Raw genomic sequence first — 27,302 nt, 5'->3', positions numbered from 1 at the left:
GCGGCGGCGGCGCGGGGAAGATGGCGGCCGCGGCTCAGGCGCTGAGCTGCTCGGGGCTGCTGCTGGCCGCCGCCGCCCTGGCCCTGCTGACCGTGGCCATCGGTACCGACTCCTGGTATGAGACCGACGCACGGCGACACCGGGAGCGCTGCCGGGGCTTTGGCCACAAGCGCAACGCCAACAGCAACGACCCGCCGGGTTCTATGTCAGCGCCCAGCCCGCATCTTCCACTCCGCGCCCGGCAGCCGCGGGCCCTGGTGGCCGGCCAGATTCCGCCATCGGCTCGGCTCCCGGTTGCTGCGGCTGCCTTGGAATCGCAGTGCGGCCGCCGCTTCAACTCTACCGTCTCCGGCTTGTGGCGGCGCTGTCACCGCGCAGGCTTCGAACCCGAGAGCGAGGAGCTTATCCGGAAAGGTGCGGAGGGCAGGAGCGAGCGACGCGCCCCATTCAGTGGGCAGGTTAGGCAGGCTGAGCTCCGGGCGAGGGGCTCGGGCGCCTTTCCCTTCGAGCTACCCTTTAAGGCGCTCCGGGAATGTCGCTGGCCAGGGTGCTGAACCGCTGTGGGAGATGCCTCCAAGTGTCGCTCTTTAGCTTAGCTGTTGAGCTCGCTTGTGATGTGATAACGATCCCCAGCCCTTTCTTTTATTTTTTATTTTATTTTTATTCCATTTATATCCCGCCCTTCTCTGAAGACTCAGGGCGGCTTACAAGCTTAGCAGTAGCCTTCATTCTATGTATATGCCTGCTTATTAGGGCTTTCACACACACACCCCAAGCGGCATTATTACAAAGTCAGCTTAATTGCCCCCAACAATCTGGGTCCTCGTTTTACCTACCTCGGAAGGATGGAAGGCTGAGTCAACCTTGAGCCTGGTGGGACGCGAACCTGCACTAATTGCAGGCAGCTGGTGTTACTTAAGGAGGCATTAGCCCACTGCTCCACCAAGGCTCCTTTGGAGGGTACCCTCTTGATCCCTCCTCTCGGGGGATTATCCTCGAAATATCAGGTTTCCGAGGTCCTGAAGCCTTTTCTTTCGTCAGATGGTGGCTAAGAAGGCTCAGGAAGAGCTGACCCATAGAACGGGCTCTTCACAAGTAATAGGATTCATAAAATGGGTCTACTTCCTTTGCCCCGGGTTTCTAGTGTTCAGACTCTATAGAATTTTCTGTTGCTATGTGCATGCACACCCCTAGCCACCTATAGAGTTGCCATGACCATGAAAATAATTACAGTACAAATTCTGTGCAAATTCTTGTGACTTCAGATGAATCCACTGATTGTGGATAAGATTGGCAAGGTTTTCGGTGATTGCAGCATTTGGGGGAAGCACTGCTGGTGCTGGATGTATATATGATAAGCTGATTTGATTTTTCATATTTGATTTTTTTTTCATATGAGCACATCCTTTACCAAACGTCTTCCATCTGCTTAGAATTAGGTGTCCTTATTTGATTCAGTATATCCTTGGAAACATTACCCTTCTATTAAATCAAAACCAAAGTCTTCTATCATCATGTTCAACAAATGTACTTATTACTGCATAAACATTATGGAATACAATTCATCTGATCAGATCCCTACAATATAGTCCTGGGTCATGTCTATGTGATTTGGAGGGGGGAAGAGAGAAACTAAAATGTGGAGTCAGAGAGAAATGAAATACAGGAGTTGCAGAAAACAATAATTGCTTATTGATAGGAACCGTTCAGAAAACAATTGCTGAGTCTGGCATGCAAACATCCTGGCATTGGAGAGTTCCCTTCGTTTAATCAATTTTAATTAATTCCAGCTCAGATATTTTATAATGAAATAAATCTTTGTTACTCTTTTGTTGCAGAATTACGATTTTGAGATCAGTCACAGATTGTTTCCCTCATGTTTTTAAAATAGTGACATGTCTGATGTCAGATTTCTATCCATTTATTCCTCTGTCCAGGCATTGGCCACTTTGTCCAATATAGTTAAGATAGGGGCATGTGGTGTTCTGTATGTAAGAGGTTAGTTAGCCTATGCATGTCTCTAGACTCGTGCATATAGGAATATGACAATTTATAGAAAATTAATTTGCCTGACTAGGTGGGGATATTCTTTCTGCACAGTAAACAGTGAGATGAGATTATTCAAAGAATTCTATCTGCTCTTCGGGGGTTAAACATTAGAGCATCAGATCCAAACCCTAAGCAGTTGCTGTATTATATAGTATATCAAAAAGTAGCTTTTGATCTGGAAAAGACTCCAAGGGGCATGGCTAATGATATTGTGACATCACTGACCCAGCTAGGATGATTTTTTTTATACCTGTTTTCTGTGCTTCTCAGCGCTTGAAAGAGTTTTAAGGGGCTACATGATTCATAAGCTTTTGCAAAGCTGTATGGCAGCCACTTTGCTCAGTAATCTTCCCCACCCCCTCAGAATGGAAAACTAACCCAAACTAGGAAAAGTTTGAGAGATTTTAGGGATGCAGTGGGTGCCTTACATCTTCATTCCTAAACATCTGAAAATACAAGTTTTCCAAAAATTGAAAAAAAGAGTAAAAAATTGTATCAATTGTATGCCAATCTTGGGGATTGGGAATTAGGGGTATTGTGTTGCAGTGGTTCCCCTCCTTCCTCTGGGGCTGGATCCAATTGATGTTAATGGGGGAAAGATCTAACCCTAGACCTGTACTTTGCTAAGGTCTCCATGCTCTCTCTGCTCTTAGTTAACATCTACCTGAAACTATTGGGTGACATGATCAATCAGCATGGGTTTAAATATTGTCAAATGTTATGCTAATTAATGATATATCTCTACCTAGGTCAATCAAACGGTGCAATAAAGGGCTTTACCCAATATCTGGCGGCTGTGGAAGTCTGGATGGGGAGGAATAGGTTTTAGACTTAATCTAATCGTAAAACCAAATCATTTATTTTTAATATATTTGCTTGTTAATTATGCAAATTTATATGCCCCTCCCCTGTCTCTTCCATCAGCCAAAGCAAAGATCCTCAGCTGGAATCTATTATTATCCTTGCCTTATGGCCTGATGGAAGAAACAAATATTTAGGCCTTACAAAGATTCAGCACAATCAAGCCACCTAGAACTTCAGGGCACAGGCTGTTCTATAGGGCAGACACAGCAACAAGACAACACGCTTCCTAGATCCCATGAAAGGACACTGTTCTGCAGAGAAGACCTGGAGCATGCCCCATCCTGCTGGATCTGGTAGAAACTGCTAGACACAGGGAGGACCCCTGTTTTATGTTCCAGGGAAGATTGAGGGAGTGCAAACCTAATTAGATTTAATTATGGAAACTCTCCATGTCTAGGGCACCCCAAAACCCAAAGCCATTCAGTCTTCCTGGAGTTCAGATGAAGCCTATTTCTCCCACCAAACTTCCAGTCTCCAGATACTTTGGGCAGCCCAGGAAAGAGATGTATAATCAAATATTATCAGTACACTGATGATACCTAATGTGCTGATGCATGATCTAACTCAGCAGTTTGATGTAGATGTTACACAGAAGTAGAGACAGAACTGAGCCATGGGCTACTTCACAGATCAGAGGCCTAGGACTGCACCTCTTCATCCACCAACACTGGTTGAAATCAACCTCAGAAAAAGGAAGAGAACTGCTGAAGGACAATGACCTCCATTACCAACTTCCTGGGGGCCAGAACAGAGACACAATCCTTTGCTTTGCACAAGCATGACTAATATTACCTTGGTGCTATATTCTGGCCTGAATCTACACTGAATGATGTCCAGATAATCCATTTCCTTGGTATAGTGAGCTTTTCAACTTTACAACAACTTTCCTGAAAAAGGAAGGTTGGAAATGGGATGAAAATTGTCCAGAATTGTTAGATTCAGTGATGAGCTTTTGAGGAGAGGGGAAACTGCAGCTTCCTTCAAAGCAGGCAGCACTGTTCATTCCCACAAGGGAGGGACCACTACCAACTAGACCCAGTGACGTGTTTTTTCAGCTTTAGACAACCTGAAAGGACATGAGGTGGCATGCAGGTGGCAGGGCTCAGTTTTCTAGGACCCTGTCCTATACCTCAGGATCATATAGATGTTAAACAGTAGTAATGAGTATGTGGAGCCCCAAGCCTGCCTCCAAACATGGTCTCTTTGAGCTAGATTGCTCCCAATCTGCGAACATGACTGTAATCAGTCACAAAGAAAGGAGGAGAATCACCAAAACACTGTGCTTCCTATTTTCATACTCCATAGCTGGTCCAGGAGGATACCATGATCAATGGTACTAAAAGTCACTGAAAGGTCAAAGAGAGCTGTCTGAGAGAATGGGTTCACCAGAGGTTATCAATGTGTGATCTTTATACTATGCATTGGCCTGAGCTGAAGGGGTCTAGATAATAGATTTGCTCAAGAAGCCTCAGAAGCTGTAGTCTGACTATCTTCTCAACAACCTTATCCAAAAAGGAAAGATTGGAAATTGGATCCATCAATGACTTCTTGAAGAGAGGGTGCATCACCATGTCATTCAAGGAAAGCACAACTGCCCCCTCTCTCAAAAATATTTTACACTACATAGATCCAACAATGTATCATGTCCCCAGAGGCTTTAACTAACCCAAAGGCTGGGGATCTATTTAAACAAATGACTGGATTTACAGCCTCAAGCATCCAGTCCATTTTCTCAGAAGTCATAGGACACAAGAAGAGTGGAAAAATAACTGCTTTATTAATTCAATGAAATTTTAATGACGGGTCTTACACATGCTCAGTTGGATTTACTGTTTGTCATTCTCCAGTAGTGCTTTAGAAATCTATCTTCTTCTAATATTCCCAAGGAAAGCTAAATATTCCTACAGAAGACCACATCATAACTCCCAGAGCTGGGAATACTATTACAACTTTAATTTTTAATGGGATAACACTCCTCCAGAATGTCAGTATGCAATTTGGGAAACCTGTTAGATTCTGTTATCTTGTTTGAAAAGCAAATCTACCTTATGCACCAATCTGTCTTGTGTACAGATTCTACTCTTTCCTAGTTTAGGAGACTCTACTGAGGGTTGCTCATGCCTTTGTCACTTTTCATTTCTACTATTGTAATACTTGTACATAATGCTGCCCTTAAATATTATCTAGAAGTTACATTTTGTGCATATCTAGAATGAAGCTTCTAGATAGTTGTGTGTGTGTGTATGTGTTAACTAATTAATTAACTCTGGTATACCCATATGGTATATCCACCACTTTGTCAAGTATTGTGGCTCTCATAGGCTAATATGTGCAATTCAAGGTACTGGTTACTGTCTATAAAATCTGTCATACCACAGGTTGGACTACCACCTATCCCTGATGACTTATCTTATAAAATCTGATTGGGTAGACATACTATGTGTCCTTTCTATGAAGGAATGCCATGTGATGGAACCCACAAGGCACTGCTTCTCTGTTGAGGCACCTTCCCTTTGGAATAGCACACTCTCCAAGATTCAGATGCTTCCAATTTTGTTGGCCTTCTGTAAAGCCCTGAAAATATGCCTTTCCATTGGGCATTGTGCCAGGGTGTTGGGTGAGTCCATTCTGCAATGGTTTAGGATTATGAATATGTTTGTGGTTTGGCCTTCATTGTATTCTATTTGTGGTTTACGCCTTTTATTGTTTTACTGTTGTGAATTATTTTTTGCTTTAGGGGCCAATTGCAAGTTGAGTGGCTATATAAAAGTCACATAAGTAATTAAATAAATGGATGGCCTGCCCATTTTCAGACCCACCTGGGGGCCAATGAAGGGGTTCTTGAGTTGCATGGTCTAGCTATAAGAAGTAATCCCAGTTATGATAGTGGGCACCATTATTGAATCTTAAATCCAGATACAGCTGTAGGCCTTTTCCAGAGGATTAAGTAGTGGAGGCTTAAACAGAGCATTTGTGATGTACCGTCTGGCATTTGTTACTAAGTGATTTGGTTCTGACTGTTAAATAGTAATGGATGTATCTCCCAGCCTACTTTCTTCTTTTAATTTTTGAATTTTAATGTTTTTGCTATCCAATCTTACTAAAAAAAAAGAACATTTTTCCCCTCAACCCCATTATTCTTGACAGGCCCCCAACCGCCTTTTTATAAAGCACAGCTATTACCTTGTGTTACTCAAAGGAGATAACGGTTATCTTCATTTTTCTACATCACTGACTCAGGAGCCAAAGGCCGAGACTGTTGAGCTTCTTATGATAATCACTGAATAACACAGTTTTTCCAAAGGATATCCTTCAGATGAAACAGTTGTGGAAATTGCAAAAATAATGGATTGGTTATGATAAATAGAACAATGTGTTATTCTGATATAAACAGTATCAGAAATTTCACTTTCTGGAAAGTGCAGCATCTACAACTTACAGATAATGAGAATGAATAATTCTTCTGCTTCCTAAAATATATGTCTTGCTCTTCAGCATTACCACAAGTAGTCCTTGGCTTACGAGCTCAGTTGGGACTATAACTTCCATCTCTAAGTGATGCAGTTGAGAAGGGAGTCATGCCTGATTTTACTACCCTTTTTGCTACCGTCATTAAGCAAATCTGGCCTCCTCCATTGACTCTGCTTGTTGGAAGAGCCCTGGGGACATCACCAGTGGCGTTCCCATGACCCTGTTATGCTGCAACTATTGTAAATGGATGCCAGTTGCTATAAGCCCCAATTCTGATCATAAAATCACAGGGAAGCTACAATGATTATAAGCCAGGAACCATTGTAAGTCATATGCATGTGTTGTCACGACCTCAAATGGTTGTTAAAGGAATGGTCATAAGTATGTATAATATGTCATGGTTCCGATAAATGAGACAGTTCAAACAAAATGCAGGCATTATCTAAAAAGTCTTAATAATGAAACATCGGCACTCATGGAGGGATGCCAGAATCTGAAATCTCCTCCCCCCAAACCCATTGTAACACACACAATCCCCGCCCTTATCTACATGTCATAAATCACATTATCCAATTAGTTTTACATATGGAGTTTCACTTCCCATTCTGTACCTGGCTTTTCTTATCTTCTCAAAACATCCGGCTGACATTTCCCCCCAAAGCGAAGCAATTAAAGTAACAGGCTGTCTCTTATACTGTCAGTGCAAAAATATGTCAATGTTTGCAGCATTGACATAATAGCTAAAAACTAATTAGAAATAGAAATAAGTTAGACAACAATTATAGACAGAGCACATGCATGGCCACATATGTACTGCACGATTAGTTACAACTATTGGTTTGGTTACAATAATACTGAAAAAAGTGACTTATGATCATTTTTCACACTTACAACTGTTGCAGCATCCTCAGGGTCATGTGATCAAAATTCAGATGCTTGGTAATTAGCATACATTTATGACGGTCACAGTGTCCTGGGGTCATGTGATCACCTTTTGCGACCTTCTGACAAGCAAAGTCAATGGAGAAGCCAGATTCACCTAACGTGTTACTAACTTAACGACTGCAGTGATTCACTTAACAACTGTGGCAAGAAAGTCCGTAAAATGAGGTAAAATTCACTTAACAGCCATCTTGCTTAGCAATGGAAATTTTGGGCTCAGAGGTAAGCATAAGTCAAGGACTACCTGTACATGGCCTTTTGTTCTTTATACCTCTTGTCTCTTTTTTCTTTTAAGATCCAATTGATTCCATTCAACCACAATTTTTGAAGTTCCCCTTCTTTCAACTTTCTACAGAAGTAAACTTTCATCAACTTGCTCTTATTTTTATTCACTTGTGTATAACTCACAATTGTTCTCTGCTTTTTTTTCTGTGAAGCACAACTACTTCCCTCATTTGCTAAGCGTTCCATTTATTCCCATTTATCCTTTACTTCATATATGATTCTTCTCATCTTCAGAAATCACCCTTCTACTCAATACCAATGAAAAATATGTTTTCTCTAAATCAACAGTCATATACTACTTGATGAGCTCCTGGAAAGCAAAACATGGATCTCGGTAAAGCTATAAAATCTTGTATAAAGCCAAATTGCATTTACCAAATTTTCCTTGTTGTTATGTTTTATAGACCTTTGATTAGAATTCTACCAAAAACTTTCCATGGCACATTTAACAAATTGATTCATCTATAGCTTTTGCATTGGGTTTTGTTACTTTTTGCTTTGCTACTTTGTGGATCAACAGCTGCATTGTCAGGCACCTGTGTAGCCTTCATGCACAGACATTTGTTGTTGTTGTTAGCTGCGAAGGAGTGTCCGACCCATCGCGACCCCATGGAAAACGTTCCTCCAGGCCTTCCTGTAAGCGTAACATACCACAGTTGTAGGAATTGGGTATATTTAGTCTAGTGAAAAGAAGTAGAGGTGACATGATAGCAATGTCCCAATATCTAAATGGCTGCCACAAAGAAGGGGGGTGGGGGTGTCAAGCTATTCTCCAAAGCACCTGAAGGCAGGACAAGAAGCAATGGGTGGAAACTAATCAAGGGGAGAATTAGAACTAAGGAGAAATTTCCTGACAGTTAGAACAATTAATCAGTGGAACAACCTGCCTCCAGAAGTTGTAAGTGCTCCAACACTGGAAGTTATTAAGAAGAGACTGGACAGCCATTTGTCTGAAATGATATAGGGCAGTGATGGCAAATCTTTTGGAGACCAAGTGCCCCAAAACTGCCCCACCCACCAGCCCACCCCCACCCTCGACCTGCCTGCCTGCCCTGCCCCTGCCCCTACCCCTGCCCCCCACTCCACTCCCTGCCCCACCCCACCCCAGCCTCAGCCTGCCCATCCGCCTGCAGGGCCATCCACCACCTCCACCTCCCACTGCAGCAGATTGCCCAGGCAGTCCTGCAGTGCTATAGTGGCCACGCCCTCTGGCCACGCCCCACAGCATCATCTGCGTGGGATGGGGCCTGAGGGCAGAGTCTTGTCCCCGCTGCCTGGCTGCCATGTCCTTGGCTGGGCTGCTCTGCGTGGGCCGCGCCTGGTGGTGACTCTTCTCCAGGGGGGCTGCTGGTGAGGAGGGGGCCACGGGAGGAAGAAGGGCTGGGGCAACGGCGTGCATGCCCACAGAGAGGGCTTTGAGTGCTACCTCTGGCATGCGTGCCATAGGCTCGCCACCACTAGTATAGGCTTTCCTGCTTTAGCAGGGGATTGGACTAGAGGACCTCCAAGGTCCCTCCCAACTCTATTGTTTTGTTATTCTGTTATTTCTGCATTTGAACAGTTCTCCTGTTATATCTTCTGCTCCTAAAGCTCTACCAGTTTTCAACGTTCTACAGCATTTAGGACTTTGCTTCCCTTATTTTTTTTTCTTGGACACTAACAGTGATCATATTTATTTCAATTGTTTGGAATTCTCATTCAAATCTCTAAAATACTTCATCTAGCATTTCTTCCCTTCAGTTTCATTCCACATCAGTTTTCTTAAATCATTCATTCTGATGGCAACATTTTCTTTCGCCTTTTTCATCCATTTCCAAAACATTTCCCCCCCATAAAAATCATTCTTAAACAATAAACTATATGGCACACATAAAAATCTGAAGAAACCTGGAAGAAAACTGTCTGAGGTGGTTTGGGAATAATTCACAATGGATTAGAGTGCAAAAGTATTGCTGGTTGAAACTACTTGAAAAGTCCTCCAATCCAGCATTGCCTATTGCTTCGCTGGCAGAGTAATTCATGCCATTGGGCTGCCTGTGGAACACTCAGCCACTAGTGCCTTTCCACTGGAGTGAAAGAGGAAATTGAGATATGCTGGGACCAATGCTGGTGAGGGTGTCATTTTCTCTGGGATTGTTGTAGAACACTCTGTCCTATTCAGTGCTTTTTTTGTAAAAGAAAAAGGTGCCAGAACTCACACACGTCTTGCCTACCCTACAAGGTTCCATCCAAAAAAGGTGCCGGAACTCCGTTCTGAGCGTTCTATGACAAAAAAAAAAGCCCTGGTCCTATTACATTAAAGTAGGCGGGGGGGAGTGCTTTCATTATGGCATCTACGAAAGAACAGAACTAAGTATGATTACGTTTTACCATAGAATTTCCTGCAGGCTCTAGTTTGGTAAGCTCCTCCATAGATAGCAATAGCACTTAGACTTACAGTATATACAGGTTCACAGTGCTTTACAGCAGTTAACAGAGTCAGCATATTGCCCCCAACAATCTGGGACCTCATTTTACCAACCTTGGAAAGATGGAAGGCTGAGTCAACCTTGAACAGGTCAAGATCGAACTCCTGGCACTGATCTGAATTAGCCCGCAATACCACATTCTAACCACTGGGCCAGCACGGATGATTGTAAACAATTCCAGTTCCAGTAAACATCAATTATATTTGTAAAGAAGCCATATATTATTTTCCTTTTCTGAGGTATGTGCCTTCAGGTCCTTTTTTTTTTTTTACTCCTGGCACCTGCCTGGACAAAACCTTGCAGATTTAATGGTACAATTTCAGAAATGGTTTAAGGCAGGGAGGCTGGTCTGACTTTGGGCCTAAGGTGGGACTAGAACGCCTGGCCTCTCCTTTGCTTCCCCTTAAATTTGAAATTCTCTCTCTCTCTCTCTCTCTCTCTCTCTCTCTCTCTCTCTCTCTCTCTCACACACACACACACACACACACACACACACACACACCCTGTCTCCCAAAATGCATCTCTAGAATCCTTTCTCAAAATTCATCCCTTTAGATCTTTCTGTCTGGAAACAAATACAAGATACCAGCATTTGATAGAATATTGTGTATTCCACATATTACTCCTGCCTCCATTTTCCCTTTCCTGTTCCTGCCTGCTTGTTTTTTTACGGTTGTTTGTGCTTGGGAAAGGGATTTGTCAAACACTGCCTTTGTTAAGCCCTCTGGCGCTAAATAATGTTGAGATTCTCCTGTTCCTACCTTTGTAGTGAAAGTAAAGCTGCAGTATTCTGTTTACAGAATCTATTACAAAACCATCAGCTGCTCTCCTGCATTTAATCCTCGCACATACAGTATGTATCTACTGCCTTTGTTAAGTTTCCATGCTGATTTTATCCGCTGAAAGGCAATTCATTTATTTTATTAATTGATTTTCCCCAGCGTAATATTTTCTTCTTACTGATATGCCCTCCTCCCTTCTAGCTAAAAGCTTTCTGTGTCCACCAATGATCTCAGGGAATTTAAAACCAATTCTTTTGGTCTCCCTCTCTCTCCATTGTGACTCTGCCAAAGCTAATGCACATATTAGATAATAAAGCTAAAATCTGATATCACATTAGGTGTGTATAAGCCCATTAAATCCAGCATTTTAAACTTAACTCTGTTTTGGATTGTGACTTCCATTTTGTGAAATAGATTTTGGAGGCTGCCAGCCTACGAGGGTAACATGCCTTCAGATTCACACCTCCCAATAAAATATCACATCACTTTAGCCATTGTGGTTTTGGGGCAGGAGAAGAATGTATGGATCCATGTCCACAGCAAGTATAGTAGGGTCCTGACCTCACAATTTGTATCTGGTCTCTTGGCTATGGTTTTTTTCTTCTTTTCCTTGCCTAATCTTAGCACAGACCACAATATATCACTCACCTTAGGCATATAGGAAGCAGTTTCCTGAGTGACATATAATAAACCAACTTCTGCTGGCTAAAGGCACATTTTTAAAAGACAGTAGTAAGCTTCACTCTTAGGTTAGAACTCAAAAGAGTTAATTTTTAAATTAAAATTTACTGTTATTGAATTTTAATTGCCAGCAAGGGAGCACAATCTAAAGTCCCAGAACTGAAGATAGTTCCTTGGGTGCAACTCCCAGCACCCTATGGTAGTTATTACTACTTTGTACTTTTTAACAGAATCCTGTTGGATTGGAATAGCATAGAGGTCCCAGTAAACAAACGAATGAATTAAAACAGGACAGGAGGGGTAAATCATGAAACATATGGGAAGAATACAGATAGTTCTCAGCTTACAACCTTTTGTTTAGTGATGATTCAAAGTTACAACAGCACTTCAAAATTGACATGCATCATTTTTCATGCTTATGACCGTTGCAGCGTCCCCATGGCCACAAGTCCCGGGGTCATGTGATCACCATTTGTAACCTTCCCAGCCGACTCGCAACAAGCAAAATCAGTGGGGGAAGCCAGATTTACTTAACAACTATACGATTCAACTGCAAGTGATTCACTTAACAAAGGTGGCAGAAAAATGTCATAAAATGAGATGTGACTCATGAACATCTGCCTTCCTTAGCAATGGAAATGGGTTCGATTGTGGTTGTAGTTTGAGGAGTAGCCCTTTTTATTCAACTTAACTGCATTTAAATTTTAACATTAGTCAGTTTTAGTCATTCTTTTTTCTTTCTTACATAGAGAGTACTCGGCCCTGCCACTTGCCATTCAAATTCTAAGTGTGATCCTTGGGTCAAAAAGTTCAGATTTCTTTGACAGGTATCAATTCGATAAAGACAAATTTAATGTTAAAAAGGCAGGCTAAGGGAAGACAAATGGCCAAGGGAAGAAGAACATGAGTCTGGGTAAGAATTAATAATTTCCACATTCCAAGGGTTCATTTAAATGAAGTGACATCCCTTCACACTAAGCTGGACATTACTGTAGGTATCGGCCTGATAAAGAAATTGACAGACATGTGATATTTATAATGTATGATATACATTGAGCTAGGATGGTTTTCAGTTGAGTAGACTGGATTTGCTTTCCTGATACTACAAAACAATAGGTTTGGTGGACAGCATTGATTAATCCACGTCTTGTTGTGATAAGATAATGCAGTTGTGAAGTATCCTCTCAGTGCTCTGGGAATATTATATTTATTTTTAGTTCCAAGTTCCTATGGGTAATTATCTTACTGAGCATTGAAAAACCACAGACAGAGCTATCTCATATGTGCTACTATTATTTTAGCATCAGCATTTCTGCTATAATCACAGATCTAGAATTTAATTCATAAGGTACTGATTCCCAGCTTTTATTTTACACATATCACGGTGTCCATCACTGGAAGATTTATTAAGGTAAAGGTTTTCCTCTCTCTAATCATTTTGGGGCAGTGATCATTTCTGTTGCTTAGCTGAGGGAGCCAGTGTTGTCCAAACACACTACTGTGGTTGTGTGGCCAGCATGACTACATGTATTACCTTTCCCCCAAAGTGGTACCTATTTATCTACTTGAATTTGCATGCTTTCAAACTGCTATGTGGGCAGTAGCTGGGGCAAGTACCAGGACTCACCGTGTCATGTAGCACTTGGGTCCAGCTGACAGGCTCAGCATTTTTAACCACAGAGCCATCAAGCCCCGACTGTAAGGTTTAAGGCCTATCATATAAATTTGATACATAATAAATGTACCTCAAGAGTCAATATTGCAGATAACACCTGTTTTCTCCAATATCCCCAGTCGCATCTGCAGATTGTCCCCAGTTAAACAATAAAAGAAATACTTATTTTTAAAAAATATACAATAGCAGAAACAATGGCAAATTGCTAAGCTTCATGATATATTGGTGGATCCACCTAAAATCCCTCAAACTTTTGAATAAGAAAACGCCCAAGATTTTGATAATTTTTGATACTTATTTTTATTTTGACATTTGCAATAGGGACCATCAGAGCACCAATGGTCCTTGGATCAACAATAGGAAATCATGATGATGTTGTTGTTGTTGATAATAATAATAATAATAATAATAATAATAATAATAATAATAATAATAATAATAATGATGATGATGATGATGATGATGATGATGATGATGTTGGAAGGGACCTTGGAGGTCATCTAGTCCAACCCCCTGCTCAGGCAGGAAAACCTATACCATTTCAGACAAATGGCTGTCCAGTCTCTTCTTAAAAACTTCCAGTGTTGGAGCATTCACAGCTTCTGGAGGCAGGTTGTTCCACTGATTAATGTTCTAACTGTCAGGAAATTTCTCCTTAGTTCTAGGTTGCTTCTCTCTTTGGTTAGTTTCCATCCGTTGCTTCTTGTGCTGCCTTCAGGAGATTTTAAAGGAAAAACTGTCCTCAGAACAAGATGATGTCCTGAATATGTCACATCTGAGGGCAAATTACTCCATTACATCTCTGTACCAGAAGCACTGAAGACACTTGAAAAACTCAATAGAGAATGACTCCAATTCAGGACCAAATATGCGGAGAAGAAAAAATATACAGTATATTTATGTTTTGAAGTCCTGGATCCTCTGATTTTGTTGAAGTCAATCAAAAAGAGCACCAGAGCAGAGAATTATTTTCCCTTTGAAACACAGAATGTGCTTCTGCTTTTATCCAGAACTTGTAATTTGAAAGATAGAGAGACAGGCTGTCAAAAGAATTATTACTTCTTTCTGCACAGATGGGGAAGGAACAAATTATAACATTGTACCTAACAATAGCAGGAACCAAACTAATCTCTCTATAATACACAAGCACCATGTCATGTTTAGCTACCAGTTGAAATTCAGACTAGGAGAACTGCAAAGAAGTTTCAGAAAGATAACTAAAATGAAGAAATTATAGACCTTGGTTAAATAGCAGATGGGCACCCTCAGGCAGATGAAGGAGATAAAAGGAAGGGCATGACATCTAAAGTTATAGAATAACTGTTCTAAAGTTATTATTCTATTTATCACACAAATGCTGTGACTTAAATCCGTGAGTCAAATGGCAAGATGCAAAAATGCAAGTGGCCTTAGTATGATGATGTCAGCACACGCCTGTGACACCACTTTGGACGAGCTGAGGACCCACAACAGAGGCTGCTGAAGTGGCATTTTAAAAGAAATCAAATATCAGTAGACAATCTTCAACAAACTATGTAGGAGTCTTAAGTTACAAGAAAATAACCAAAAAAGGAAGGAGAAACATGGTAGGAAGGACCCTAATGTAAACAACTGGATGATTTCAAAAACTGAGAACGTGTCATTTTCTTTTTACAAGCAGAGTCTGGGGCAGCTACCAATCCTGGATGCTTTAATTTGGATCCCTGCACTGAAAAACTCAACAGCACAAAGGCCTTTTCTAACTCTAAAATTCTGACTCGATTCCAGCCTGATGAGATTGAGGCTTATGGCTATGTGATGGGGCTGCATTACATGTGCATAGAAAGGTCTTACTACCATTCTGATGCTGAAGTATATCTATATACTACTAAAACTCTTGCGTCTATAACCTTTAACTGGCAGAAGTGCTGCATCATAGGGCAGAACTTTGTCAGCAAAGGCAACTTAAGTGGGCTAACTTACAGAATGCATCGAAAATCTGAGACCCATGGTCCCAATGGAACTGAAATTTGGCAATTTTTATAAAACGTTTTATGACATAAAAAATTACCATTAATTACCATTCGTGACACGATACAAAATTTCATAAAACATTTCCTGTGGTCAACTGCTGATGTTTGACTGTGCTATACCGTTTGTCTTGGGCTACTTTCAGGGCAGATGCATCTCTTAATATCTCCCTGAATTTTGAAGAACTTTTATAGTACTTTAGAAGTTCTGCCATTGTTAAAAGCACTGAAAAATCTAGTAAAGAAATAGCTCTGAAACAATTTAACAAATCATGAATTATCTAGTTTAATAAAAATGCATTATCATCACCATCACCACCACCACATCCAAAATTTAATCATATTTGGAAAGGCCACTTATTCACATCTGAAATATCCATTTTCTGTCATAATTTCCCTTTGTAAAAAGCCAGCAAAGATGAATTTTTATACCTTTAAACAAAGAGGCAATGCAATTATGCTTTTTACTGATTTTCATTGTTCCCTTACAACTGAGAAAAAGCAATACTGCTTGCCTAATGTTCATTAAACAGATATTTTTTCTAGGTTTGCAAAGACTACATTAGATTGGACATCTCCTGATTCAAATAAGTTAGAATCATACTTTGGAACAAGGCAAGAGTGTTGGGGGCCATCGTTCTAGGACCAAACTAGGAGTCTGGTTCAGAGTTTTATTGTAACTGAAACAAGTGATGACAAATCAATCAGAAATAATGCTGGGAAGACAAATATAAGGAATTAATTCATGCCAGAATTTTAGAATGCCTAAATCCTCTTTGACTTACCAAAGCCAGTAAAATTTGTGCTAAAAGGAAAGGTGGATTGTGTAATGTACTGAAATTACACAATTAACAATAGAGTCATGCGTTGCCAATTCTGTGGTTTGGCTTCCTAATGATTATCTAGTGCAAAATAACTTATAAAAGGCCATTTGTGGGCAGATTTAATAGAAGACCTTTGTGAGTCACATAGTATACAATACAGTTCCATTCAAAAGTGCCCAAGAGTGAAATCACAATATTAATTCAAAAGCTTCTTGAATTCTGCTCTTTTCTTCTAAAGCAGACATCATTTTTGCTCTCAATGTATTCACAACTGACAACCTAGCTCACTGCATATCAGTAGTTCCAGAATAGGATAGGATAGGATAGGATAGGATAGGATAGGATAGGATAGGATAGGATAGGATAGGATAGGATAGGATAGGATAGGATGGAACGGAGTGAACGGAACGGAACGGAACGGAACAGAACAGAACAGAACAGAACAGAACAGAACAGAACAGAATAGAATAGAATACTTTATTAGCCAGGTGTGATTAGACATAGAAGAACTTTGCCTCCGATGCATAAGTTCTCAGTGTACATACAAGCAACAAGTGATAAATCATGATCATAATCATCATAAAGCACATTATGGGAGATAGCAGCACAATAGCAACATCAACTTAGTATACAGGTAGCCCTCAACTTTCAACCTTTCGTTTAGGAACTGTTAAGTTACAACAGCATGGAAAAAAAGTGACTTACAACCCATCCTTACATTTACACTTATGACCGTTGTAGCATTCCCATGTTCAATTGGTCAAAATTCAGGCACCTGGCACCTGGCATGGTATTTAGGATGATTGCAGCATCCTGGGGTCATAGGATTGCCATTTGTGACCTTCCCAGCCAGCTCCTTACAAGGAAATTCAATGGGTGAGGCCAGATTTGCTTAACATTAGCATGATTCACTTAACAACTGCAGTGATTCACTTAATAAGCAGGGCAAAAAGGTCATGATTCACATAACAACTGCCTTAGTATGTAACAGAAATGTCAGTCCCAACTGTGGTCATAAAAAAATGGTGTTGTTTGTTCTGTATAGTATCACAAACTTCTAAAACACTGTGGCTTGATTATAACTAATGAAACAGAATATTATGGCTTATTTAAGAAACTAAAATTAGCTTGATTCCTTCTCCAATAGCTGCTGTAGGGTGAAAGTTTTCTTCCTCTTACCCACGATCTGTTGTGTTTGCTGCCAGAACTGGGTTTTTGGACAGCCCTGCCCCTTGGATTTGATGGGGGCACATAAGAAAGACCCAAGACGACTTTTGGACAGCTGCAGACCCATCCAGGAAGGGGAATCTTGAAGATTGCAACTCCTTGTGAGGGAGTAGCTGAAAAGTCAAGGGCCCTTTTTTTTTTACACCTCTTCCAAACAGCAGATGTATTCGTAAGCAAGCCAGGACTTTTAACTTTCATTTTCTGAACTTTTGCTTTTTATTTTTAAAATGTTAATTGACCGGTTGAATGCTGATTTGTTTCGACCCCTGCTGGATTCTTTCTGTTTTCCTTTTTCGTTTTCCTTCTTTGATTTATTTGATTGTTCTCATTCATTTCTGCCTTCCATATGGAAACACGCAGGGGACTTTGGGTTTGTACTTTATTAACTTGCAAAGTCATTTTGGATCAAATGTCCAGGAAATATTTTCCATATCTTTTTCGTTGCCTCCCTGCTCCCTCCCTGCTTTGAGCCAACAACAGATCAGATTGCAGAGAGAAGGAGGAGGCTGACACCCAAGGGAGAAAACAGATTCTGGCTAACAGGGATGCAATCCTTGGCTGACTTTTTTTTTCAAAAGAGTTTAATGAACTTATAAACTTTGCACAAAACATTTTTTAAAAAACAGACATTACATTTTTTAAGCCTACAAGAAGAATTTGTTTTTAAAACAGCAGATTCCTTGGGAAGAAATACAGATGTGGAAATAACACAGATGGTGGAAAACATTGAGAAGAAGAAATGTGATTTCCCAGCAATAAACTGTCCAGGAAGAAATATAGACTCAGAAATTATAGAGCCTGGGCATCAAGAAGAAATTAGAGAGCCAACTCCACACACCTCCCAGAAGTGTAACACTGTACTTTTATATAATAGCAAAGAACTCTCTGGGTTGACAAGTGGCAAATGGTTTTTCGTGGCAAATAGGGTTTGATGAAGATTGGGAAACAGATTTAATACATCTAATTGAGGAATGATTTTATCTGGAATTTTAGGGGAAGATAGATTGGCTTTGGGGACTGGACCTATTGTATTCAGTTAATCAGCAATTGATAAGAAATAGTATAAAGAAACAGCCTTGGATATTTGATCCAAAACCAATTAAGGTTAATATTTGGGATGATTAGGGATTGAAGTGTTGGTAAATTTTCTACTAGTTGATTACAATAACAGCTTGTTAACAGAGGGTTTTGGAATTTCAACTTTGTCTTTCTCCTATTAATGCTCACAATTTTTATAATTTTCATGTTCTTACATAATACGTTCATTATTATTGTTCTTTCTGTTAACTACTTGGTCATTAAGATAGTTTATTAATGACAGGCTAACAATTTGTAAGTAGATTTAATAGTTTAACAGTTTAAAATTCTTTTGGCCTGTTTCGCAAGGAGTGGGAAACCAAAATTGTTATACGATACCAATCAGCATTCAGTTAAGGAAGATGCTATGTGTACATGTGGTTTTTTTTAAGAGACTTTTTTTGGTTAATATCCTTTTTGTTGTGGTTATAAATTTTTTGGTATTTTGTATTTTAATCTTTTTTCAATAAATTTAAAAAAAATGCAAAAAATTCACCCTAAAATTAAAACAAATAGCAGTTTAGCATGGTGGGGGGTGAGTCTAATCAGTAATTTCTTAATTCAGTTTCTCGGCTACAGTAGAAGTTTAATCTGATTTAAGGACAGTAAAGGGAAAGCAGTGTTACAAATGTCATTGTTCAGAATCCCCAATTGCATACTGAATTTGTCTTTGCAGGAGTCATTCAGCGATGCACAGCTGTGAAATATCACTACACATCATCTTCTCTGCCACGCAACTTGCCTATTAATGTTACCAATACCATCCGCCAGGATGAATGGCATGCTCTTCGTAAGTGTCCCAAGCACATCCTTGTATGTGCATTATCAGAACCAAATGGCTACTTGGGTGAATCATCTTCAGGTCTCACCTAGAACTTTCTGTTCTCTCTGTCTCTGTCTCTCTCTCTCTCCCTCTCTCTCTCTCTCTCTCTCTCTGTGTATTTGCATGCTTTATTTCTGTAGACAATGATGGACATGAACATTAGCATCTCAGTGAGAGAGATATTCTTGTACTAGATGTATTAGTTTTCTATATGTGCCAAAAGCTAATATATGTGTCAAAAACAAGCACATTTCATGTTTGCTCAAGGATGGACCGCTGGATTGTTTACATATTTCACATTTGAATACCTCAGCCAGAAGTAGGAAAATATAAGTGGAACAAGTTGCTTGCATGGGAATAGTTTGGATTCTTTCAGAAGCAAGGAACTAAATCAGCCATTTACCATCTTTCTTTCCAGATTTTTCCCCCCAGAATTTCCAATTATTCAGTTGAAGAGGACTGAAATAAATATATGGTACTCTTTGATGGCTGAAAATGTACATGTTTACATCTAAAATGACCAGAAAGCAAAACCTCAAAAGGATGGTTGTAGGGAATTACAGTTCTTAATCATCTAATGGAAGCACAGAAAAGAGCATCAGCAACAATTGATTATCTAGAAGCGAACTACCTGCTCTGCAGTTACCGTGTTTCCCTGAAAATAAGACCTATCTCGAAAATAAGACCTAGCTTGATTTTTATGTTTGTTCCTAATATAAGCCCTACCCCCAAAATAAGCCCTAGTTAAGACCCCACCCACTCTGGGGTAAAAAGCTAGGACGAGGGTGGGGGGATGGCTCCGCATGCCCCACACCCACATACCTTAGGGCACCCACAGCCAGGCCTCCCATGCCCCGTCACCTGCCTTGACTTGCAGTGCACCACCAGCAGCAGCCCCATCCAACAGGAGCCTGCGTGGCCACTGCTGGCCCATTTCTTCTGTGGCTGCTTGCTGCTGCTCACACGCATTGCTCCTGGCCTCCATTTCACTGGCAGAGGCCTTCAAGAAAGGCCTCTGCAGTCCAGAATGGAGCTCCAGGTTGACACATGCATTGCCCCCCCCAGGCTCCCTTTCACTGGCAGAGGACTTCAGGAAAGGCCTCTGCCAGTGAAACGGAGGCTGGGGGTAAGGCACGCTCGCAAGCGGCACCAACCAGCCACAGAAGAAGTGGGCTGGCAGTGGCCATGTGGACTCCTGCTGGATAGGGCTGTGGGTGCTGCCACCGCAAGGCGACACAGTGGGGGGGGGAAGACATCCCCTCTTTTGCAGGAAAAATAAAATAAGACCAGGTCTTATTTTCAGGGAAACATGGTATCTCTCCTCAGAAGGCTCTGAATAGTTAAAGCAAGGAAAAGGAAATTCTGGCACATATTTCATTCTGGACTGAAAGATGCAGGAAGAATCTTGCATGTTTTTGTTCAAGTGTTCCTGACTTTTAAGCCAGCTATAAATGCTTATTATATAATGTTCAAGAGCTCATTTCTCTGGGATCATCATTTTGGGTTAGTTTATACCTTATACCAGGAAGGGAACCTGAGGCTGAATCATGATTTCATGTAGCTCTGCCAAAACATTTTGGCAGCCCTAAAGCTCTAAAACCACCTGAGTAGTTTCCTGCTATTTTATGGTCAGAAATCTGTAGAAATTGTTAGGTAAACTCTAAAATAGCCTTGACCCATGTGGTGAAAAAGGAAATCCTCCTTCTCCCAAGCAAAGAAACCAGTATTCTGATCCTATCCAACTGTGTGACACAACTTTATTTGTTGCCACACCTGCCTCTCAAAAATTTAAAAAAAGCCCAAAAGTAAAGTTCTGTCCTGACTAAGCAATCCATTTTTTAAATATATATTTTGCCAAGGAAGCAATGGAGATATGATCAGAAAATCACTAGAACTCTAAGTTCAGTGGAAGGATCGTCTACCTTAATTCAGAGGAAAGTATTACTCCAACTTGTTGCTCTCCAGTGCAAATGCAAATCCTTTATGGTGGTTGAAATCCAATATATCTGGAGAGCATAAGATTGGAGAAACCTTAGCTAGCAATGCCCCCATGTCTTCACTGCCACAATCTCGATCCATTTTATTAGGCCACTCCCATTATTCCTCTCCCATTTGCCTGGTCTGTTTACCTTCTTGAATCCTTATGAGCTCTTGTCAAGAGACAATCAGACTGAGGCAGTGGCAGCATTACATCATAACTTAGTGTCCTCTGAGACTATGGCAGTATCACATCATAACATAATGTCTTCTGTGACAAATCATAGACGATCCCATATTCACAGCCTGGTTGCTCTGTACTGCACTGCGCTGCATTACAGAACAGCCTGACTGCTTGAACACTCAAGGAAATTGCCTATTCGTAGAGTCATAGATGATCCCAGAGAAGAGAACAACACTAACCAACAGAATGTTTTCAGTGGGGCAGATTTACAGAGTTAATCCCTCCCTCTTTGCAAGATAATGGTTCAGTTAAGAAAGAGACCTTATACTTTTAGGAACTACTAAGGCTTTGCTTGGCTCGCTTTCTTCATTGCTTTAGACAGTTCTCAAAATTCACAAATATCCTGCCCTAATGTGAACCCGTGTTGCAGATCTGTAAACCAGCCTTTTCTACACTTAATCTTGCCTATTTGTGCTAGACTTAGAATGCTAATCGGCTCTTGCAAGCTAGAAACCCTAGTCCACATCAGTCTAGAGCAGGGGTGTCAAACTCAATTTCACTGACGGCCGCATCAGCATTGCGGTTGCCCTCAGGGGGCTGGGTGGGCGTGGCCAGGATGGGCGTGGCCTACTGGGTGGGCGTGGCTAGAGTGTGTATGGCCTACTGGGTGGGCGTGGCCAGCTCTACATCGTTCGCATCAAGGGTGCCTATGGGGGCCTGGCCAGAAGTGGGACAGATCTGAGGATCTCTGGCAGAAGGAGGGTCTCTGGGCCAGGGCCAAGGCAGTGGGGGCCGTTCCCTCACTGTTTCCAGGATGGCTTTGCGGGCCACATGAAACCACTTCGCGGGCCGGATCCGGCCCCCGGGCCTTGTGTTTGACATGTCTGGTCTAGAGGGCGCCAGCTTTGAAAAAGTTGCCCTAAAGTTGTCCACGTGACTCTCTGTGCGTTTTCTTCCTCTATTGTTCTCCTTCTTCTTCCTTCCATGCACCAACAATGCCTCCTCTCAGACCTGCGGAGAATGACAGCCGGCTTCATTGGTATGGCGGTGTCCATAATCCTCTTTGGATGGATCATCGGCATGCTGGGTTGCTGTCAACAACATGAGCTCATGCAATATGTAGCCGGACTGCTCTTCCTTATGGGAGGTAATTTTTTTAAAAAATATTATTATTGTTCAAAATATTTTTGGATATAATTCTGGCATTTGTATTATGTATTATATGCAATAAATCCATGCTTTAACAGAGGAATTAAGTACATAGACAAAAAAGAACACAGAAGCGAGAATGCCATTAGTTGTACCATCGTCAGTCATTACCAACCCTTGGCCACTGTATGGTACTTTTACCAACTCAAATACTTTTTTGACCAACTCAGCTTTAAAATGTTTGGAGAATTGTCATAGGAATGAACGAACAAAATAATAGTGTTCACCTAATAGGCTGTAACCTAAACTTTCCATACCGGTTAAATATGTAGAAAGCTAGCGCAATGTTGATTCGCGAGTATGAAGAGAGTATGCTGTGGTTTCTTTGCTAGATACAAGGTTTTCCTCTCCTTACATGGGCATTGTTTAACTCTGCAGATACTACCGATCCCCGATTTTCACTAGCTCTTGCTAACAGAGCTAGTTTGATGGATGCTAGGAGTTGCCGTGCAGAATTAACGGAGCCCCCACATTGTCCATCTCTAAAGCAATCTTTCAGAGCTATAGTAGCATGGTTTGCAGGAAGACGTAAAGGCCTCAGGGTTTTCTATGGCAGTCTAGAGGCAAGTGTTGGAAGGCCACATTTCATTGAAACCATAGCTGTAAATTTTTTGCATCAACTGAACAGCTTGCCTCTGTGATATAATTCGTTTCCTGTCTCCCTTTCTTGGGTTGTTAGCTTTTCAACACTCTCCTATGGCTGTGCTATAAGCTGTTGTTAGAGGCAGGAATTAATACATGAATAATCTTTCCCTAGTATGAAGATAAATTATAGCCAGAAGGAGGACTATCTTTTTAAAGTACTGATTAAAAAGTCTCCCCTTATTGCCTCTCCTTTGCATTAATTCAGACTTCAAATTTAGAAAAGTTTCTCTGCTTTGTTCATTGCTGACAGTCTGAGGGTTGCTTTTTTAAATATAATTTTATTTTTCCCAATTTAATTTATTTAAAAATGATTAACAAAACAATGTTTTTTTTAAATGCAACCATAAACTAAAAATACAAACTAATAAAGAAAAAACAATCAAACGTTTACACCTATCAATAGTCACTGGTTTAGAAATCAACCCACTACTTCAGGCATGTCAAACTCGCGACGTCACGTGACGTTGAGCGATGTATCGGAACTTTTTCCCATTGCCGAAAATGGGATGGGCGCGGTTTCTCTGTGATGCTCCGGCCCGCCGGCCGGTAGTTTGACACCCCTGGACTACTTTAATACAAACAGAACAATCTGATGATTATTAAAAGGACAGCTATAGGGGAGCAATTAAAGAACTGATAGCTCAAAAGGAAGAGAACAAGCAAACTAAACTTTCCTTCCTTCCTTCCTTCCTTCCTTCCTTCCTTCCTTCCTTCCTTCCTTCCTTCCTTCCCTTTCTTCCTTTCCTTCCTACCTACCTACCTACCTACCTACCTACCATTTTCATATTGATAGGACTGAATGGTTAAACTTCTTAATAGAAAAAATGAAGCAATGCTTGGCCCCTGTTGTATTTACTTACCTGAAAGATAATTACAAACAAAATGATTAAAGCACCAGATGATTTGTCTGTGTCGATTGGTTTATAACAAAATTAGAAACAGATCACATGCATTTCAGGTTGGAAAAAATTGCATGGGTCAAAGCAGTAACTAAAGACTCCTATTTCTCTGAATTTTAATATTAGTGCAAATGCATATTTACAGTATGTGTAAAGTACATTTTGAGTTTTACAACATCAAAGCGTATGAATATTTTTTAAAAAAAACACAATGGTTTTTTTAGCTGACCAAAATTACATGGAACTGATGTCAACAAATACTACTAACTACTGAGATGTAGGAGTGATGACTATTTACCAAGATAAGAGAGTAAAACCACAAAGACTGTGTGTTTCCCTTCTCTATTACTAGCATTGGGATTGTTAGATGATACAGAGGTTAGTGGCTTTTTATGAAAATTGCTACTTATAGGGTTGTATAGAAGCAGTGCAGTTCTATCATATGCTCAGTCTTTTTCCTGGAAAGTTTTGCAGTAATCCCCAGAACCATTCTCTAAAATCTGAATATTACAGTGCTTTTATTGAGTGCATTGTGGTGCAGTTTTTGCGTGGCCAGATTAACATGCAGTCTGACTTTAAAGGGACGACAGTTGATAGAAGAGTTCAGACAAGCAGGGTGTCTACAGAATATGGTCCCAAAAGTCAATGGTGGCCACAACAGTGTGACTGAGGCTCCACCTTTTATTTATATGTCTGCTGCATGTGCAGCACACACAAAAAACGGGCGAGATTCCACTGTACCATCACAGCCATTTTGACTTTTGGGACTATACCCTGTGGATCTCCTTGCAGATAAGTATTCAAAATGTAAAGATCAAAGAATCCAAAACAGCAGTAAAAAACACCCAGTCAGTCAAGACAGCTGCATGCCAAGGAAGAGACAGGAATCAAAGAGTAATGAGCCTGAGGAAAAATCAGGAATCTTGCCTGTACAAGAAAGTTCATTTCTGTATTTTTGTGCGCTGCTGACAAAGATAAAAACGGGCAGCTTCACATGCCTGATTCTGCCTTTGGCAGGAAAGACACTACACATTGCTCTTGGTTTTTTCTCTCTCTCTCTTCTCCTCCTTTTCAGGGACATGCTGCATCATTTCCCTTTGCACGTGTGTGGCAGGGATAAATTTTGAGCTGTCTCGCTACCCTCGATACGTTTACGGATTGCCAGAGGACATCAGCCATGGCTATGGCTGGTCCATGTTCTGCGCTTGGGGCGGCCTGGGACTGACGCTGCTGGCCGGATTCTTATGCACCCTTGCTCCCTCTCTCAATACCCCTCGGACTGTTGTACAGAAACCTAGACAGGAAAACGGAGCTGTGTGATGTGAATACCAGAGTGTCTTATTAGCCCAAAGCCCGTTACCAGAACACAGTGTGGACATTTGAGATCTGCAAACCAGGTTGGAACTAAGGGGTTCTATTGCTCTGGCAAAGGCGTGGAGGAATGCCAGCCCGTGATTCTTCTGGTCTGCCTGTTTCTGATTCACATCAACTGTCTGGGTTAATTCTTATTCCTGTTTTTTCTAAGAGGCAGTTTTCTGTTAAATAGGCTTGTGGTGCTATAAGACCTGTTGATCGTTTAAACGGCATCAGCTTTTTCTTAGGAGCAGAAGCCAATGTGAATTGTTTGATGCCAAGGAGTTTTATTTCCAAGAACTGGAAGGTCAATTATAAGGGAAAGCCAAGGAAAAATACACCCAGTCTCAGAATTGATTCTCTTTTGCGCAGAGACCCAATGCTGGAATTGGCCCATTACCCTGCAGCAAACCTTGGTTTAGATGAAGGCTTTAAACATTCAGAGGGAAATATTCTCAGTCCAGGCTGTTCACTATCTGTATCTTGTAAGTTCTGGAAGTCAATTATGCACTAGGTACTTTGGAGTAAAGTGCGTATTAGATTTCAGATGCTTGAAGAATATTTCCACAAGGGGGCAAGTTGCAATGATGTAATCACCCAAACCGACCAGTTCAGGGTTGCACAAATCTGATGTGGTTCTTTGCTCCCTTGCAACAAATCTTTTGCTGATTCAGTAGGAGCCCTATGTTCATTTGCAAGGGAAAAAAAAATCACAGGCCAAGTGAGCAAGGGAGACACGCCCACTCTTCAAATCGTGTAGCTTCTCTAAAAGGCAACCTGAGATTTCTGGTCCACTTTCAATCCTTCCAGAATACAGAAGAAACTTTGTTTTGGAAAAGGAGCACAGACCCTAAAAATCTGTCATTCTCTTTTAACACATAAAGAGGCATAACTCACAAGAGGGGTCCAGAGTGTACAGATGATTAACAAGCTGAGCCTAACTCAGGAACATCAACAATGGTGCTGAAGGGAAGCCCTGGTCTTTCCTCATTGTACTTCTTTATCGCCTCCCCCAAAGACTGCACAGAACCCTTTGTTGAAGGGCTGTTTACATTGTATTTTGAAGTGGCATGTAATTAATTACTCAGTGCTAAAGTTAATGTATTCATGGCAAGTGTGATTTTTAAATGGAAGTTGTACATTTCAAGAGGCATTAAATTAAAAGGCTTGGTTACGTTAAAAGCAGAGAAATTCTCTGGCTTTAGATTTCTTCTGCGTGTTATAGATGCAAAAGAAACCCTGTTACATCATATTTAGTACCTCTACAGGAATAAGGAAGCACCAGTATCAGTCCTGGGAACCAAATCTCAAGGTAAACAGGCATTTGGAATCAGGATCAATTTGGCAGTAAAATAAGGAGCTGCTGACTTTTCCTCCCCCTTACTATTTTATATAGTTTATCTGACTAGGTAAGCAAACTGTTGTCTACCAATTACACATGTAGCCAACCTAACAAATGAACAGAGGGAAGCAGGAATTGATAATGATTTACTGTAATACATTGGGAGGCTATTTAGTGGGAAATTGTCAGCCTGCTTATCAACGATAGCATATATTCCAACAAATCAGCATTTTCATATAAACTTATAGACTTGTTATATGCAAGAGGCCCACAAACAAATTTAACTCTAAGAACTTATTAATGCTTTTTCTAATGGAGTGATTTTCAGATAGGCAATGAAATTCAACACGCACCTATAAAAAAAGACCTTAATCTAAGATAGGGGTCTTCAAACTTGGCCCTTTTATGACTTGTGGACTTCAACTCCCAGAATTCCTCAGCCAGGCATGCTGGCTGAAGAATTCTGGGAGTTGAAATCCACAAGTCATAAAAGGGCCAGGTTTGAAGACCCCTGAT

General features: G+C 40.9%; 1 protein-coding gene across 1 annotated transcript; it reads left to right on the top strand.

The window, feature by feature from the left end:
- Window positions 1-20: 20 nt before the first annotated feature.
- Window positions 21-25,411, top strand: LOC308660493 (transmembrane protein 178B-like; the record flags this gene model as incomplete). Its single annotated transcript, XM_081314890.1, has 4 exons — window positions 21-414; window positions 19,031-19,144; window positions 22,348-22,485; window positions 25,167-25,411. The coding sequence occupies 4 exons, from the start codon at window positions 21-23 to the stop codon at window positions 25,409-25,411; spliced, it is 891 nt and encodes a 296-aa protein (XP_081171016.1).
- Window positions 25,412-27,302: the final 1,891 nt, after the last annotated feature.

This window comes from Vipera berus (genome assembly GCF_964194415.1).
Source record: "Vipera berus genome assembly, chromosome: 1".
Classification (NCBI taxonomy): Eukaryota; Metazoa; Chordata; class Lepidosauria; order Squamata; family Viperidae; genus Vipera; species Vipera berus.
The sequence above is the reverse complement of the archived record's forward strand: the minus strand, read 5'-3'. Positions and strand labels throughout refer to the sequence as shown.